This window comes from Embiotoca jacksoni, unplaced genomic scaffold (genome assembly GCF_022577435.1).
Source record: "Embiotoca jacksoni isolate LCO1_2020_lvr unplaced genomic scaffold, fEmbJac1.0.p SCAF_66, whole genome shotgun sequence".
Lineage (NCBI taxonomy): Eukaryota > Metazoa > Chordata > Actinopteri > Embiotocidae > Embiotoca > Embiotoca jacksoni.
In genome coordinates this window covers 818,360-832,829 of record NW_027185421.1, presented here as the reverse complement: position 1 = coordinate 832,829, position 14,470 = coordinate 818,360, and the positions used below count along the sequence as shown (strand labels likewise).

The 14,470-nt window shown below is 41.4% G+C and overlaps 2 protein-coding genes across 2 annotated transcripts; both read left to right on the top strand.

Annotated features, from left to right (window-relative positions):
* Window positions 1-124: 124 nt before the first annotated feature.
* On the top strand, window positions 125-8,052 carry pbx2 (pre-B-cell leukemia homeobox 2). The gene is made up of 8 exons (XM_069175360.1): window positions 125-444; window positions 1,132-1,205; window positions 3,959-4,203; window positions 4,761-4,951; window positions 5,328-5,463; window positions 5,964-6,105; window positions 6,437-6,531; window positions 7,269-8,052. The coding sequence occupies exons 1-8, from the start codon at window positions 161-163 to the stop codon at window positions 7,341-7,343; spliced, it is 1,242 nt and encodes a 413-aa protein (XP_069031461.1). The 5' UTR covers window positions 125-160; the 3' UTR covers window positions 7,344-8,052.
* Window positions 8,053-10,590: 2,538 nt separating this feature from the next.
* LOC138214030 (transcription factor HES-2-like) lies at window positions 10,591-11,645 on the top strand. The gene is made up of 3 exons (XM_069175394.1): window positions 10,591-10,635; window positions 10,825-10,917; window positions 11,127-11,645. The coding sequence occupies exons 1-3, from the start codon at window positions 10,591-10,593 to the stop codon at window positions 11,643-11,645; spliced, it is 657 nt and encodes a 218-aa protein (XP_069031495.1).
* Window positions 11,646-14,470: the final 2,825 nt, after the last annotated feature.

Below are 14,470 nucleotides of genomic sequence, written 5' to 3'. Positions count from 1 at the left end.
ACTTCGAACCTCGCGGCTACAGTTATGAACGGTTGAACCCCCCCCCCCCCCCCTCCCCTTTCCCGCCTCTCTCTCTCTCTCTCCCCCTCCCCCCCTCCCCCCCCGGGTGCGCGCGACGCCTCGGATATTACCCGCCGTCGTCACTGAGCGTCGCTGAAAGATGTTGCAGCAGCAGCAGCAGCAGCAGCAGCCTCCTCTTCCTCCTCCTCCTCCTCCTCCTCTGACGGGCAGCGGGCCGTCCAGCGGCCGGGGACTCGGCGCGAGCGGCCACCCCGGGATGCACGCGCTCAACTCGGTCCACCAGCCCTCGCGGCGCCGGTCCGACGCGGCGGAGTCCGGCCTCGAGGGCACCGAGAACGGACACGAAGCCCGCCGAGACATCGGAGACATCCTGCAGCAGATCATGACCATCACGGACCAGAGTCTGGACGAGGCGCAGGCGAAGTTAGTCACAGCTTCAGTTCGTTTTCGGAGGTTTTCGGCGCCGCTGCGTCTTTTTATTGATTGATTGACTTTATTTTTATCGACTTCTCGCTGTTAAAGTTTCCTGAACTTCGGTCCATTGTTTAGATTAGTTAGCCGGTAGCTAACCGATTAGCACGCTAGCTGGCGAAACCGTTTTTTTTGTTTTGTTTTGTTTTTTTAACCCGTTTAGGTTCAAAGTTAAATGTTTATAACTGTTTATAAATGTTTAAATATGTTTGTTACGGTCGCTTTTTACTGCTTTTAGCTGTCGGTCACAAACGCATTTCTTCCAGCAGCAGATTGTTTGACACGTTAGCATCGTTAGCTCCGCTAGCCGAGCTAATGCTGCAGCAGCCAGCTCATGAAGCGGTTTCAACCACGTCTCCCCCCGCGCACGGTCAACATTTAATTATACTCGTGAGCAAATTAAATTACGACAATAAATTACCGGCAAGACGAGCAAGTTGTCCCAATTTTTTTTTTTTTTTTTTTTTTATAAATATATCGCAGAGCTAGCCCCGGAAGCTAGCTGCATTAGCCTAGCCTCGAAGGTAGTTCGGTTTCGCCACTGAATTGTTTTGGTTTTTGTTTTGGTTCATTTGCATCCTGTCACAGTTCAGCTGCTCCAACCACATTCAAGCCGCGCTGCTGTTCTTCCCTCCGCAGGAAACATGCGCTCAACTGTCACCGGATGAAGCCCGCGTTGTTCAGCGTGCTGTGCGAGATCAAAGAGAAAACTGGTGCGTTCAGGGCTTGTTCTCTTGTTCTCATGTTCTCATGTTGTTCTCATGATGTTTTCATGTTCTCATGTTGTTCTCTTGTTCTCATGTTGTTCTCATGTTGTTTTAATGTTCTCATGTTGTTCTCTTGTTCTCATGTTCTCATGATGTTTTCATGTTCTCATGTTGTTCTCATGTTCTCATGTTGTTCTCATGATGTTTTAATGTTCTCATGTTGTTCTCTTGTTGTTTTCATGTTCTCATGTTGTTCTCATGATGTTTTAATGTTCTCATGTTGTTCTCTTGTTGTTTTCATGTTCTCATGTTGTTCTCATGTTCTCTTGTTTTCATGTTCTCATGTTGTTTTCATGTTCTCATGATGTTTTCATGTTCTCATGTTGTTTTCATGTTCTCATGTTCTCTTGTTTTCATGTTCTCATGTTGTTCTCATGTTCTCTTGTTTTCATGTTCTCATGTTGTTTTCATGTTCTCATGATGTTTTCATGTTCTCATGTTGTTTTCATGTTCTCTTGTTCTCATGTTCTCTTGTTTTCATGTTCTCATGTTGTTTTCATGTTGATTTAATGTTCTCATGATGTTCTCTTGTTTTCATGTTGTTCTCATGTTTTCATGTTCTCATGTTGTTCTCTTGTTGTTCTCATGTTCTCTTGTTGTTCTCATGTTGTTTTCATGTTTTAATGTTGTTTTCATGTTGTTCTCATGTTTTCATGTTGTTTTCATGTTTTAATGTTTTCATGTTTTAATGTTGTTTTCATGTTGTTCTCATGTTTTCATGTTGTTTTCATGTTTTAATGTTTTCATGTTTTAATGTTGTTTTCATGTTGTTTTCATGTTGTTCTCATGTTTTCATGTTGTTTTAATGTTGTTCTCATGTTCTCATGTTGTTCTCATGATGTTTTCATGTTCTCATGTTGTTCTCATGTTCTCTTGTTCTCATGTTGTTCTCATGATGTTTTAATGTTCTCATGTTGTTCTCTTGTTGTTTTCATGTTCTCATGTTGTTCTCATGTTCTCTTGTTTTCATGTTCTCATGTTGTTTTCATGTTCTCATGATGTTTTCATGTTCTCATGTTGTTTTCATGTTCTCTTGTTCTCATGTTCTCTTGTTTTCATGTTCTCATGTTGTTTTCATGTTGATTTAATGTTCTCATGATGTTCTCTTGTTTTCATGTTGTTCTCATGTTTTCATGTTCTCATGTTGTTCTCTTGTTGTTCTCATGTTCTCTTGTTGTTCTCATGTTGTTTTCATGTTTTAATGTTGTTTTCATGTTGTTCTCATGTTTTCATGTTGTTTTCATGTTTTAATGTTTTCATGTTTTAATGTTGTTTTCATGTTGTTCTCATGTTTTCATGTTGTTTTCATGTTTTAATGTTTTCATGTTTTAATGTTGTTTTCATGTTGTTTTCATGTTTTAATGTTGTTTTCATGTTGTTCTCATGTTTTCATGTTGTTCTCATGTTTTAATGTTGTTTTCATGTTGTTCTCATGTTTTAATGTTGTTTTCATGTTTTAATGTTGTTTTCATGTTGTTCTCATGTTTTCATGTTGTTTTCATGTTTTAATGTTGTTTTCATGTTGTTCTCATGTTTTCATGTTGTTCTCATGTTTTAATGTTGTTCTCATGTTTTAATGTTCTCATGTTGTTTTCATGTTGTTCTCATGTTTTCATGTTGTTCTCATGTTTTAATGTTCTCATGTTGTTCTCATGTTGTTTTCATGTTGTTCTCATGTTTTAATGTGGTCCGTGAGGGGGGATGGGGGGGGGGGTCATTACAGTGTTGACATGGTGTCATCACGAGCCAATACAAATCACAAACAAGCACACGTGCAGGTTGTCAGTAACTCTCAATAGACTTCAGACAGCTGCGATGTAAAAATGCTTTTAGTTTAGTGGAAGATATTATGGGATGGCAGACCAGCAGTTGGTGTGTAACTTACGGGAGGGGAGGCGTGTTTTAAGATTCGATAGACGGATCGATAGAAACGTGCTTTATTCACCCCAGGAGGGGAATTAAAATGTCCAGCAGCTCAAAAATCTTATCGATAATCAAATAAATAGATGAATGAAATACAGAAAGCGCTCTAAATAAAATAGGCACGAAGCGCAGATCGGTTGATTGAAGACGAAACATAATTCAGAGTTTCGTGAAATCCCAAGAAAAGTTTATGAAATTAGAATTATTTTTTTGTTTTTTTTCTTGGTTTTAGAATAAACTTAATGTTTTGTAAAAGTTGGCACGGTTGCTGGATATGGTTTAAAATGTTGTTCCTAAAAATACAAAACCATTTGGAGAAATATATTCCTTCATTGATCATTTTAAAAAAAAACTTCGGCGCAGTAAGCTGCTGTTGTGATTGGCTGGTCCCTTAAACCGACCACCATGAAACAGCCAATCACAGGTCCTCCTTTTACACTTACATAAATAAAGGTGTGAAAATGGGGTCAAATATTTTGGAAATGAATTTGTAGGAATGTGTGAACCCTGATTATTTATCTCCTTGCATTAATTTGTGTAACGGTAGAAAAGAGCTTATTGAGTGGAGCTGCTGGGGAATTTATTTTTCATTTTGATTTTAAACATAGTTTTCAACTTTTAAGTCACACAACACGGTTCGTCGCTGCTTTTATTGGCCGACTGGGGGGCAAATTTGAACACGTGAAACTTTTAATTCATCATTTTACAGGCTTCAGTTTTAGATTACATCCACCCAAAAAAAACAAAAACAAAACAGACATTTGTGTGATTGACAGGCCTCTCAATGAGGAACGCCCAGGAGGAGGAGTCTCAGGATCCTCAGCTGGTGCGACTGGACAACATGCTGTTGGCGGAGGGCGTAGCGGGGCCGGAGAAAGGTGGCGGGGCCGCCGCCGCCGTGTCTGCCGCCACCAGCTCGGGAGGGATGTCGCCCGACAGCTCGCTCGAGCACTCCGACTACAAAAGCAAGTTGAGCCAGATTCGCAGTATCTACCACACTGAGCTGGAGAAGTATGAGCAGGTACCGTGTCGCAACAGGAGTCGAGTGCTGACTTTGCCTGTACACGCTTGCCTGTACTAAAGCTGCCCGCCAGGAGCCTAATCCATTGGCATGTTGGGTCTAGAGTTCACCACACATTTTTCTTTTGGGGGGAGGGGTTGGGGGGGGATGGGGGGGGGGTTTCTGTCAGATATAAATAAGATAAGAAGTGAGCAAGATTACATTCAGAAATCCACTTGCACGATAAACATTTATTTAAACTAAAACCATTCACTGGTTGATAAAGTGACCCGTTACCATGGTTACGAAAAGTCTACACACACACACTTGTTAATATGGCCCATTTAGATGATGTAAACAAATGCTTTGTTGTATTGCAACTTTTTCCCACCTTTTTTTTTTTTTAATGTGAAAACAAAAATCAGAAAGCATTCATAGAGGGAGGGGGGAGGGGGGGGTGTAAACATATACAAAATAAATCTGCTTGCCTAATTTGCATATTCATTCACAATTACAGATCCTCCCGGGTTCAGAATCGGGTCCTTCAATGTCTGCCCTTTTGTGCCCGCTCTCCCCAGGCGTGCACCGAGTTCACCACCCACGTGATGAACCTGCTGCGGGAGCAGTCGCGCACGCGGCCCGTCACTCCGCGGGAGATCGAGCGCATGGTGGCCATCATCCACCGCAAGTTCAGCTCCATCCAGACGCAGCTGAAGCAGAGCACCTGCGAGGCCGTCATGATCCTGCGGTCCCGCTTCCTCGACGCCAGGTGAGCGATTATTACTTCTTTTTTTTTACTCTCCAGGTTTTAAATACTCCCTCCTTCACTGTGTCTGTTTGGTCATACAATAATTAATTTCCTAATTTTACAAGTGCTTTTCATGTTTCAGTCATAAATCGAGTGTGAAAATAATTCCTATGGGCCACTATGTAAACTACAAACTTTTTTTTAATATATATTTCAGAGCTCTTAATGTCATTTTTTTTTTACACATTTCTATATTTAAAAAAAATAAAATGTAGCATGACATTTAGACCTGCGTGTATATAAATACTCTGATCAAATAGTAACTGTGACAAAAAACTGCAACAAAATAAAATCAAATTTTTTCCCCAATACTCATCACCTGTTTGTGTCTCATCAGGCGTAAGAGGCGCAACTTCAGCAAACAAGCCACCGAGGGCCTGAATGAGTATTTCTACTCCCACCTGTCCAACCCGTATCCCAGCGAAGAAGCCAAAGAGGAACTCGCCAAAACGTGTGGAATCACCGTCTCTCAGGTAATCCGCCGTTTTGAAATCAGATTTTTCACACTACACTACAAAATCCAGTTTGGAGGTAAAAAAATATGTCAACTGAGAATAAAACAAACAAATGATCTCTTACAGTCGTGTTGGATTCAGTCACAGACTTTATTAGATATTTTCGCTCCATTTGTTTAATTGTTTTGCATTTTATCAGTTCTTATGCATCTCATTTCTTTTCTACATTTTTTTTAAATGTTCCTTTATATCAGTTTTTATGTGGAACTGTAAAACACTTTGAGCTACACAAATAAAGTTTATTATTATTAATAAATGGGCGGGACCTAGACTGATGGAAGAGTTTCTAATGTCTCATTCGTTAAAGAAATCCTTTTTATTTTAAAATTGTTTTTTATAAAAATCAGTGTCAAAAGCATCATCGAGGAAGCCTTTTTTTGAACGATACACCTCTCCTCTCTTTAAAATGAGCTTAATTCTTGTCTTGTCTTGTCTTGTCTTTTTTTTTTTACTGCCAGGTCTCCAACTGGTTCGGCAACAAGAGAATCCGCTACAAGAAAAACATCGGCAAGTTCCAGGAGGAGGCGAACCTCTACGCCATGAAGACCGCCTTGGGGCCCCGACCGGGCGACGACTCCCCGCACACTCCCAACTCCACAGGTACTGACGGAGAGCCGCGCCAGTAATACACAACCACCTGCCTCCGGGCTGTGAAAGAGATCGTCCTCTCCACCCGGCAGGCCGTGACTCATCCCGATGAGCTGCATACACGTTCAGTAATCCTCCATAAAATGTCAGAGGGAAAATAAAAACGTCCATTTTAATTACTTGATTGATGTAAATGGATGTTGGAGATGCAGCGCAGACGTGTGAAGCATCCCAACAAACCCTCCCCCCTCCCCCCCCAAAAAAAAAATTAAAAAAAAATAAATCATTTAATGTTGATATAAAAATGCTGCATGTGACTGATGAAGTTTCTGTCCTCCTTCAGGGTCGGGGTCCTTCTCTCTGTCCGGGTCAGCTGACCTCTTCCTCGGGGTTCCACCTGTGAACGGCGAGCAGTCCGCCTACCAGATGGGAGTGCAGGTACCTCACACACCGCTCACACACGCTATTGTGATGCTTAAAGTCGGGAGTGGGAGAATCTGACCGGAGGGGAGTGATGGAGGAAGTGTTTGGCGGTGGGACCCTCATCTGTCCTGCTCACCTCCATCCTGAAAATGTACCAAAGGTGTCATAGATGCTTTAGGTGTGTGTGTGTGTGTGTGTGTGTGTGTGTGTGTGTGTGTGTGTGTGTGTGTGTGTGAATCTACTCGCACATCTGTACCCGTAAAATTACTTTTGTGATTTTTACAAGCAAATTTGCGTCCAATACTCGTTAAACAAACGCCGTCTCGGCATTTTGAATGAAAAGGAGACGCCTATAATTTATCTAAACATCTGGATGTTTACACAACTGAAGGTGAGAGAGTTTCCGTTGTCACTTTATGTTCACGTCCCGGGTGTGTGTTACTGTTACGGTTTGTTGTGGCAACGCTTCACACACACACACACACTTGCGCGTTCACGGAGGTTACCATGGTGATGTGGGTCCTGCTGTCCTTACAACCCGGTCTGTCCAAAATAAAAATTAAAAATTTCTATTTTGAAATGTGATCATTATTTTTGGGTATTGAATCATGGAGATTAAATAGCTATTTGTTATTAAAATACTAAATTACAGGTGATGTGTTGTTAAATGAGACTAAATAAGTGCAACACGTACAGGAAGTGACACGTTTCTTTTTGTTTATTTATATTTCTTTTCCTTGTTGTTTTCTCAGGCGAACGGGAACTGGGTGGGTCGAAACTCGCCGGGCGCCTCGCCCCACAGCGACCACTCCGACAACTCCGACTGATGGCCCCGCCCACTGGACACACAGCAACGACAGAAAGATTGAGGACGGACGAAGACAGAAAAGAATGACATCACACTCCCCACTCGGCTGCAGTTGTTGTTGTTGTTTTGTATAATGTTTTGGTTGGTTTGGTTATTTTAAAGGACTTTTTTTTTTTTCTTACTGCTCAGCGTCGGTTATTATTATGTTCGTATGATTAGCTGAGTGCACAGATAGTCGAGCGAGTGTGTGTGTGTGTGTGTGTGTGTGTGTGCATGCAGGTGTGGTTTTATTAGGGGGTTTGTTTTCCACTACTTCTGACATGTTACTGAGATGTTTTTGTGGTTTGGGAGGGCTGGGACTGCGTTATCATTGTTTTTAGCACATTATATCATTATTAATATTAATATTATTGCTTTTGTTATTAGTGCTTCAACTATTTTTTCTTTTTAACAGCTCAGAAAGAGAGAATGCATTTAAAGTTGAGTGAGAGGGCAATAGAGAAAAATCCAAAGACTGTGTGTTTGTTTCTCTTTTGTTTGTTTGTTTGTTTTTCTACTGGGCTTGTTTGTCCCTGTAAAAACTGAATGAGGCGTGTGCGAGTCCTATTAACGGTTTGAATGAGTATCAACAGTGCTGTTTTTTGTTTGTTTGTTTGTTTTCTCCTGTACAGTGAAACACCTGTATTCTCTCTACCTCTTTTACAATAAAGATTCTGTATTCACAAGCAGCTTGCTGATTGGCTGGATGTATGTCGGGTGGTGACGTCATGCTGGACCCGCTCTACAGGTGGCAGTATAAAAGGGTCGATTTACTCAAAATACAAAGAAAGGCGAGTCTTTGGTTCACGTTTCAATAGCGAGAGAGTTCAAAATGCTTTTCATAAGAACATAAAGACTGAAAAACTATTTTTTTAAATCGATGTTTTCTTGCCTCTAATGGATGTTTTGGGGTTTGTTGCCCTTATATGGACTTAATTTTCTGCTTTTCCAATACAGTGGTGCTGAATGTGATTTAATTTATGGTGCTTTCTGCTTAGAAATATCAACCTGATTACTTTTGGATAAATCCACATTTCTTGTGACCAGTTTTCACTGAAACTACCTTCAACTAAACTTTATATGACAGATTCAAGTCAACTTTATTGTCTTTGTAACGCTCAGGTAATAAAGGAAATAAAGTTAGTCATCTAACCAGAAGTTTAAATAGTGCAGGTTTAACATCCGGGGGAAGAATTACAGTTAATGAGCTGTAGTTTAAAAAAGAAATGAGTACGATATCAACCAGGAAGTTCTTCCAAACTACTTAATCTCACCCTGATGAATAACATTGTTTTTGTTAGTGTGCGTATTCCTACATTTATTCACTTTTAATATATTTTGTTTTATTTTCATTTGTTGCCTCACGCCTCAAATTTTAATTTGTAATGGAGTATTTTTACAGTGTACTATTACTTAAGAGTTAGTATCAATTACTTTTACTTAAGTGAAGGACTAGTTGGATGTTATTGCCAAAACGTGCTGTTATTAATCACAGGATATTAGTTTATTTTTTCTACCCATAAATATCATCAAAGAATATCTATAAATAATTGTAAAATATAAATATGAATATCAAACATGCAACTTCTCTTGAGGGACTTAAATATTTGTATTTTTATGTCTTAGCTGTAAAGAGTTGTTGTTTTTTTTTCTATGTAGTTAGTGGAGCAGGAAACATGAATACCCAGTTTTATGCTGTAAAATGATCAGACTACTTATTTCAATGAACTAAAAGGTCAAACTGAGTAACACGTGACGTGTGGAGTTACAGGATTATAAACATAACGTCTAATGTAGTTAGTTAATCCACATCAGTAAAGCACATCTGAGGCTTCACGTGTTGAATATAAAAGAAGTTGTCAAGTGCGCTTTTGTCAGAGCTGCTCTCCTGTTCCCACGGTGGTCGGGCAACATCAAAGGCTTTCTTCTTCTTCTTTTTCACAACTGCGGCGCTAAACGGGGTGTCAGCACGAGACCGACCCAAATGGCACACGCGGTCTACACGGAGGTGTGAATGCAAAAAAATGTTGACCACAGTCGCACCTTCAGCGTCCGCGCTGACGACCAAATGCAGAGGTGTCGACGGTGAAGAAGCTTCCCGGCACTCGCCGTAAGCGAGCGCACAGCTGGTGGTAAAGAAAGGCTCGCGGGTACAAAAGCAACAGACGCTTTGAGCTAAAAGAACAAACAAAAGAGTCCAACAAACAACTTACAATAATGGTAATGAATCGGAATAGAATTTCTCAGTTTGGCGCCATTGTGAAGAGAAGATGAAACAAGGTTTTGGGGGTATTCAAACTAAAACAAAAAGGAAAGAAGTGCCAAATCAGTCAGACTCGCACAACAAATGGTCCACAAATGGTCCATTTGTTGTCAGAGGCGCAGCTTCAAATTCAAATCTCTCCAGTGACCCAAGAATATCGTGGAAAACTGTGGTTTCTATTGAAATATAAAATGTTACAGATTACAAACGTGAATGGATCGATTGAATGTTTCATGTTTGTTCAAACTGATTGACTCTGAAGGTGTTTTAATACCTTATGTGTTGTTTTTATCGTGCCAAAAGTAATTTTCCTTTTCCAGAAAATCTCAGGGGTGTACGGGTAAAAGATGGTTCAGAAAATCATTCACATCTTCTTCTTCTGCATGTAGCAGCTTTCACAACTAACCACCACTGCAAAATTACATAGATCTGAGATTGAATAATCTACAGTGTAAAGTGACGATTTAAATCCTGTATTTTCCAGTGATTTTACGCACGACTTTTTACGCACGACTTTTTACGCACGACTTTTTACGCACGTGTTTCCGCGTAATGTGTAACATCTCTCTTTCTTGTGTCAAGCTGATGTGTTAGTAGATGGTCAGATCGAAAAAAAAAAGGCTACTTCAATTATTTTAATTCAGTTTAATTTTTCAACATTATTGAGTTTAGAAAATGTGGTGAGACCGAGGAGAGGAGGGGTCAGTGGGGGGGACGGGTGGCTGCGGGGGAGGTGGTGGATTCCGGTTGTAAAATCTCCGTACAGTCAGAGGAGGAGTCTGGGGGGACTGGCAGAGGGAAGTATAAGAGACAAGCAGAGAAAACAGCCTCTTCCCCTCATCATTTGCGGTTATCAGACTGGAAGCTTTGACAGAACTCATATTGCTACTTTCCTACAGGCTTGGACTCAGACTGGGAAGGACGCGATCTCCACATTTGGACAGACAGCTTTGGAACTTCAGCTATGAAGCTGTTGCAGGAAGCGGAGGATGCGACTCATGACAAAAAGGTAAAGTAAATCCTCATTCATCTGATTTTATATATATACATAAATAGTGGCTGCTATTTTGACAATAATACTGAGATTTCATTGGGAAGTAAAAACGTTTTCTTTAGCCAATTTTTTTTTTTAAACATTTAAATTAAATCAAATAGTGAAATATTTCTTCTGTTTTTTGGGGGGTTATTTTGCTTCTAGTTGATAAAATCTCAGGTAGAGAAACGTCGCAGGGAGCGAATGAACCGCAGTCTGGAGCGTCTTAGGACAATGATGCTGCAGGAGCAACACCAGGTAAAAAAACAAAAACAACAACAAAAACCTTTCAATTGTCTTCTCAGATATTCTGGAAATGCGTGTTATTATCTTTAATGCAACATAACCCATCTCCAAATTACCAAATATATGACGATACTGTCATCCATTCAGACCGCTAACAGTTATCAGACTGTGGAAGCTGTGACAGAACTCATATTGCTGCTTTCCTACAGGCTGGGACTCAGACTCAGCGCAGAGTGGAGAAAGCTGAGATTCTGGAGCACACCGTCCTCTTCCTCCAGAACACCGCCAAAGATGGGACAAGAGCCGGAGGTAGAGGCCAGAAACACTCCTTCCGGGACGGCTTCTCCTCCTGCCTGCAGAGAGCCGCTTGCTTCCTGGGCCCTGAGGGGAAAGGCCTGTGGCTGCGCTCGGCGCTGGACGCGTCCTTCGTGGCTCGCCTCGCCCACGCAGACCCCGACCCTCCGGGCGTCCGGCGGCCCCCCGCCTCCCCGCCGCACACGAAGGCCTCCTTCCTCCGGATGCTGAGGCAGCGGTCCAAGCACAAACTGCACCCGCAGGCCTGCGGGGTGAACAGGTTTGCTCATCTCTCCCCACTTCCAGTCCAGCAAAGCTTCCCCAGAGTTCCCCAGCAGCCTCAGAAACAAAGTCGGCTTGACATCGGGGCGGAGAGCGGAGCGACCAAACGGAACTCTCCGCAGAGCTTCCCGGTCAGCCAGACTTTGTGGAGACCATGGCCCTGATCCGTCAGGCAGTGACTTCAGAACTACTTTATTTTTTATTTTATATTCACCGGCGCCGTTTATGTATCGTTCCTCAAGGAATATTTTGTTTTGTAGTCTTATGAGAACTCGTAACCTCCGAGACTGTAAATAATGTAAAAAAAAAAAATGTTATTTGTACATGTGCTGTATGTGTGGTAGGGTTGACTCTACTCTTATTTAATGAGCTCAGTCAGTCGGGGCAGCTGACAGGCACAGGGACTCTCCTAGACCTGAGCTGGATCTTTGCTGCTGGGCTGAAGAACCCGTGAAGGAGGTGAGTACCACTGAGCTCCAGATATTTAATCCTCCTGCATGTGCCGCTGAAAAAAAAAAAAAAAAAAAAAAAACTGCTTCCATCATGATTCACGAGTGTTATACTGAACCGGATCATGATTGAGTTTCTGTCCGTCACGTTTCCAGGTGTTCCAGGGGTTTGAGGCTCGGGGAGCCCCACGCTGCCCCGCCCCCTCCTCCCCCTCACACTCACCTGTGGGCCCTGAAGTCCGCTGGCATGAGTGACATCTGTGGCTCCGTCTACAACATGTATTCTCTCTGAATTTTCACCTTGTCTAATTTGCACACTAATTTATTCTGGATGTCTCCCTATGGTGAGCAGTATTCCCAGTTTTTATATATATATGAAAAATAAAACCATTTCTTAAAATATAAGAAAACTTGTCACGTGATTCTTTTGAAGTTGGATGCAACCTTTTGTGTGCAGAGACTCTTGACAGATCTTTTTAGTGTGAGTCTGCGGTGTGAAGCTCGGCCTCCTGCAGAGACGTCCTGCAGGTGTGAACTCTGACCAGGAGCTACAACACATCAGTAGCTGTTCCCACTTCAAAGGCAAAAGAAAAAAAAAGATGATCTTTGTCACACGGTGAAACTGAAAGGCTTTAAATCAAACCAATAATAAATGATAAAATTATATTAATGTATATATATAATCAAGTCCAGAGCTGTCTGAGAAAACTAAATAAAAAACTATTTTACATTACGTTGTTGCCTTGCATTTACTTTTTCTAATTCTAATAGTTTTATTTCTGTAAATGCTCAACTATTCTTCTTCTTCATAATTTCTCATATATTATTGCCTCTATAACTTTATGTGACTGAAGACTTTCAAACTTACCACAGAAATAGGTTCCACTGTTTTTTCAAAATAAGAGCCTCTCGTCTAACTTCCTGAAAGCTCCAACGTCAAACCAACATGTCAGCTCACATGACAGGGTGAAGCTGAATGGCGCATGTCCTGCGTTTGTTTTCATTGTAATTGACGCTCACCTCCAACCCCCCCCCCCCCCCCCCCCCCCCCCCACACACACACACACACACACACATACACAACACCACCCACCACCCCCGGCTGACCGGAGGCCGTTTTGTCTTCCACGCGTGTCTGGTGTCACTTCAAAGGAAGCAAAAACGTGTCTCGACACCTCCCGCAGTCCTTTGAAGTTCCGTCACACACTCAGGTGGACATTTGTCCTTCACCTGTCAGACTGGTCTTATTAACAGGTTTTACCCCCTGAAGAAGCAAAAGTTATTAGAAAAACGACATAAAAACACATTTAATGTTTTATTAAAACGGTTAGAAATGTATGTAAACACAAAGAAAATTGTCCAAAAGCTCATTTTGGAAAATAATGAAAACATTGGCTTCTTGTTCAATTGTATTTTGGGGACATATTTGATCCTGTAGTGGTACAAATTGACTTGCTGTAGCTTTATATGTGTCTATTTATGTCTGTTTCTTTGTTTGCACATTAAGAGCAAGTTACGAGTGAAATTCTTTAATGTGTAAACAAACCTGGCCAATAAAGCTGTTTCTGATTTAGAATTCATTTACTTGATTGAGCTGAAATTAAATGGAAAAAAAAAAAAAATCCACCCACTGCTGATTGTTCTGTCTCATTCAGTAAAATATACTTTCATATTAAACTGAGGATATATTTTGAATATTTAATTATTCCTAATCCTCTTTATTTCTAATTCATTGAGAGCTGTTGGATCCCGTGGGAGACACTGTTCTGGCTCTTTCTCGTGGGAAACCTGGATAGAAGCCCCCATTTGCACGTTTATGATCTGTTAGAACCACTACATCATTAAAAAGAAGTGTGTGTCTGTGTGGAGGACTGCCGGCTTTCAGGTTCCCACGCACACATTTTACGCACGCTGGTCACTCAAATGCAAATCACGCACCAGGATGGCCTCGTCATTTTACTTCACGAGCTCATGGTAGGAAAGTTTCAGGACACTTTTCACAACAAAATGTGTTATGCCTCCTTCGGGATACTGTCACCTAATTTGTGGCTGATATTCTCCTGACTAAAAACACAGACTTGTGTCTTCAATCCTCAAATGAAGATAATGATTTCTGAACTAATGGTTGTGTATTTTTTTTTCCTACCTGTGAAATATTTTTCACATTTTTGTTCAGCTCTGTCTTTCTAAATGAACGCCTGAGCGCGTGCCAATGTTATGGTGGAGGATCTTATTTACAAGCCGGTGACCTTTTCTGTCATTGTTGATGGAACTACTCAGTAAAACCTCTTCCCTGAAGTCGACCGTCTAAAGTTCCTTGTGACGCATTTTTTTTTTTCAGCTGTGCACGTGTAAATGAGGCGTGAAGAGCTCGTGTGCTGCAGAAGCTGCTGCGGGTGGCTGTAGAGATCAAAGCGTTACGTGGGGTTTATAATTCCGGATATCAACGGGACGTCCCACAGTGAAAACACAGAAAAAACATGAGATGGAAATTCTTATCTGCTTATCTGTTGCACCGAAACGGAAAAATTATAATCTAT

Bases quoted from the DNA above. Each gene is read 5' to 3' on its own strand.
- LOC138214030 (XM_069175394.1), top strand. From the start codon at position 10,591: ATGAAGCTGTTGCAGGAAGCGGAGGATGCGACTCATGACAAAAAG. The intron at 10,636-10,824 runs GTAAAGTAAATC...TTTTGCTTCTAG, and splicing joins ATGCGACTCATGACAAAAAG to TTGATAAAATCTCAGGTAGA. The intron at 10,918-11,126 runs GTAAAAAAACAA...GCTGGGACTCAG, and splicing joins TGCTGCAGGAGCAACACCAG to ACTCAGCGCAGAGTGGAGAA.
- pbx2 (XM_069175360.1), top strand. From the start codon at position 161: ATGTTGCAGCAGCAGCAGCAGCAGCAGCAGCCTCCTCTTCCTCCTCCT. The intron at 5,464-5,963 runs GTAATCCGCCGT...TTTTACTGCCAG, and splicing joins GTGGAATCACCGTCTCTCAG to GTCTCCAACTGGTTCGGCAA. The intron at 6,106-6,436 runs GTACTGACGGAG...GTCCTCCTTCAG, and splicing joins GCACACTCCCAACTCCACAG to GGTCGGGGTCCTTCTCTCTG.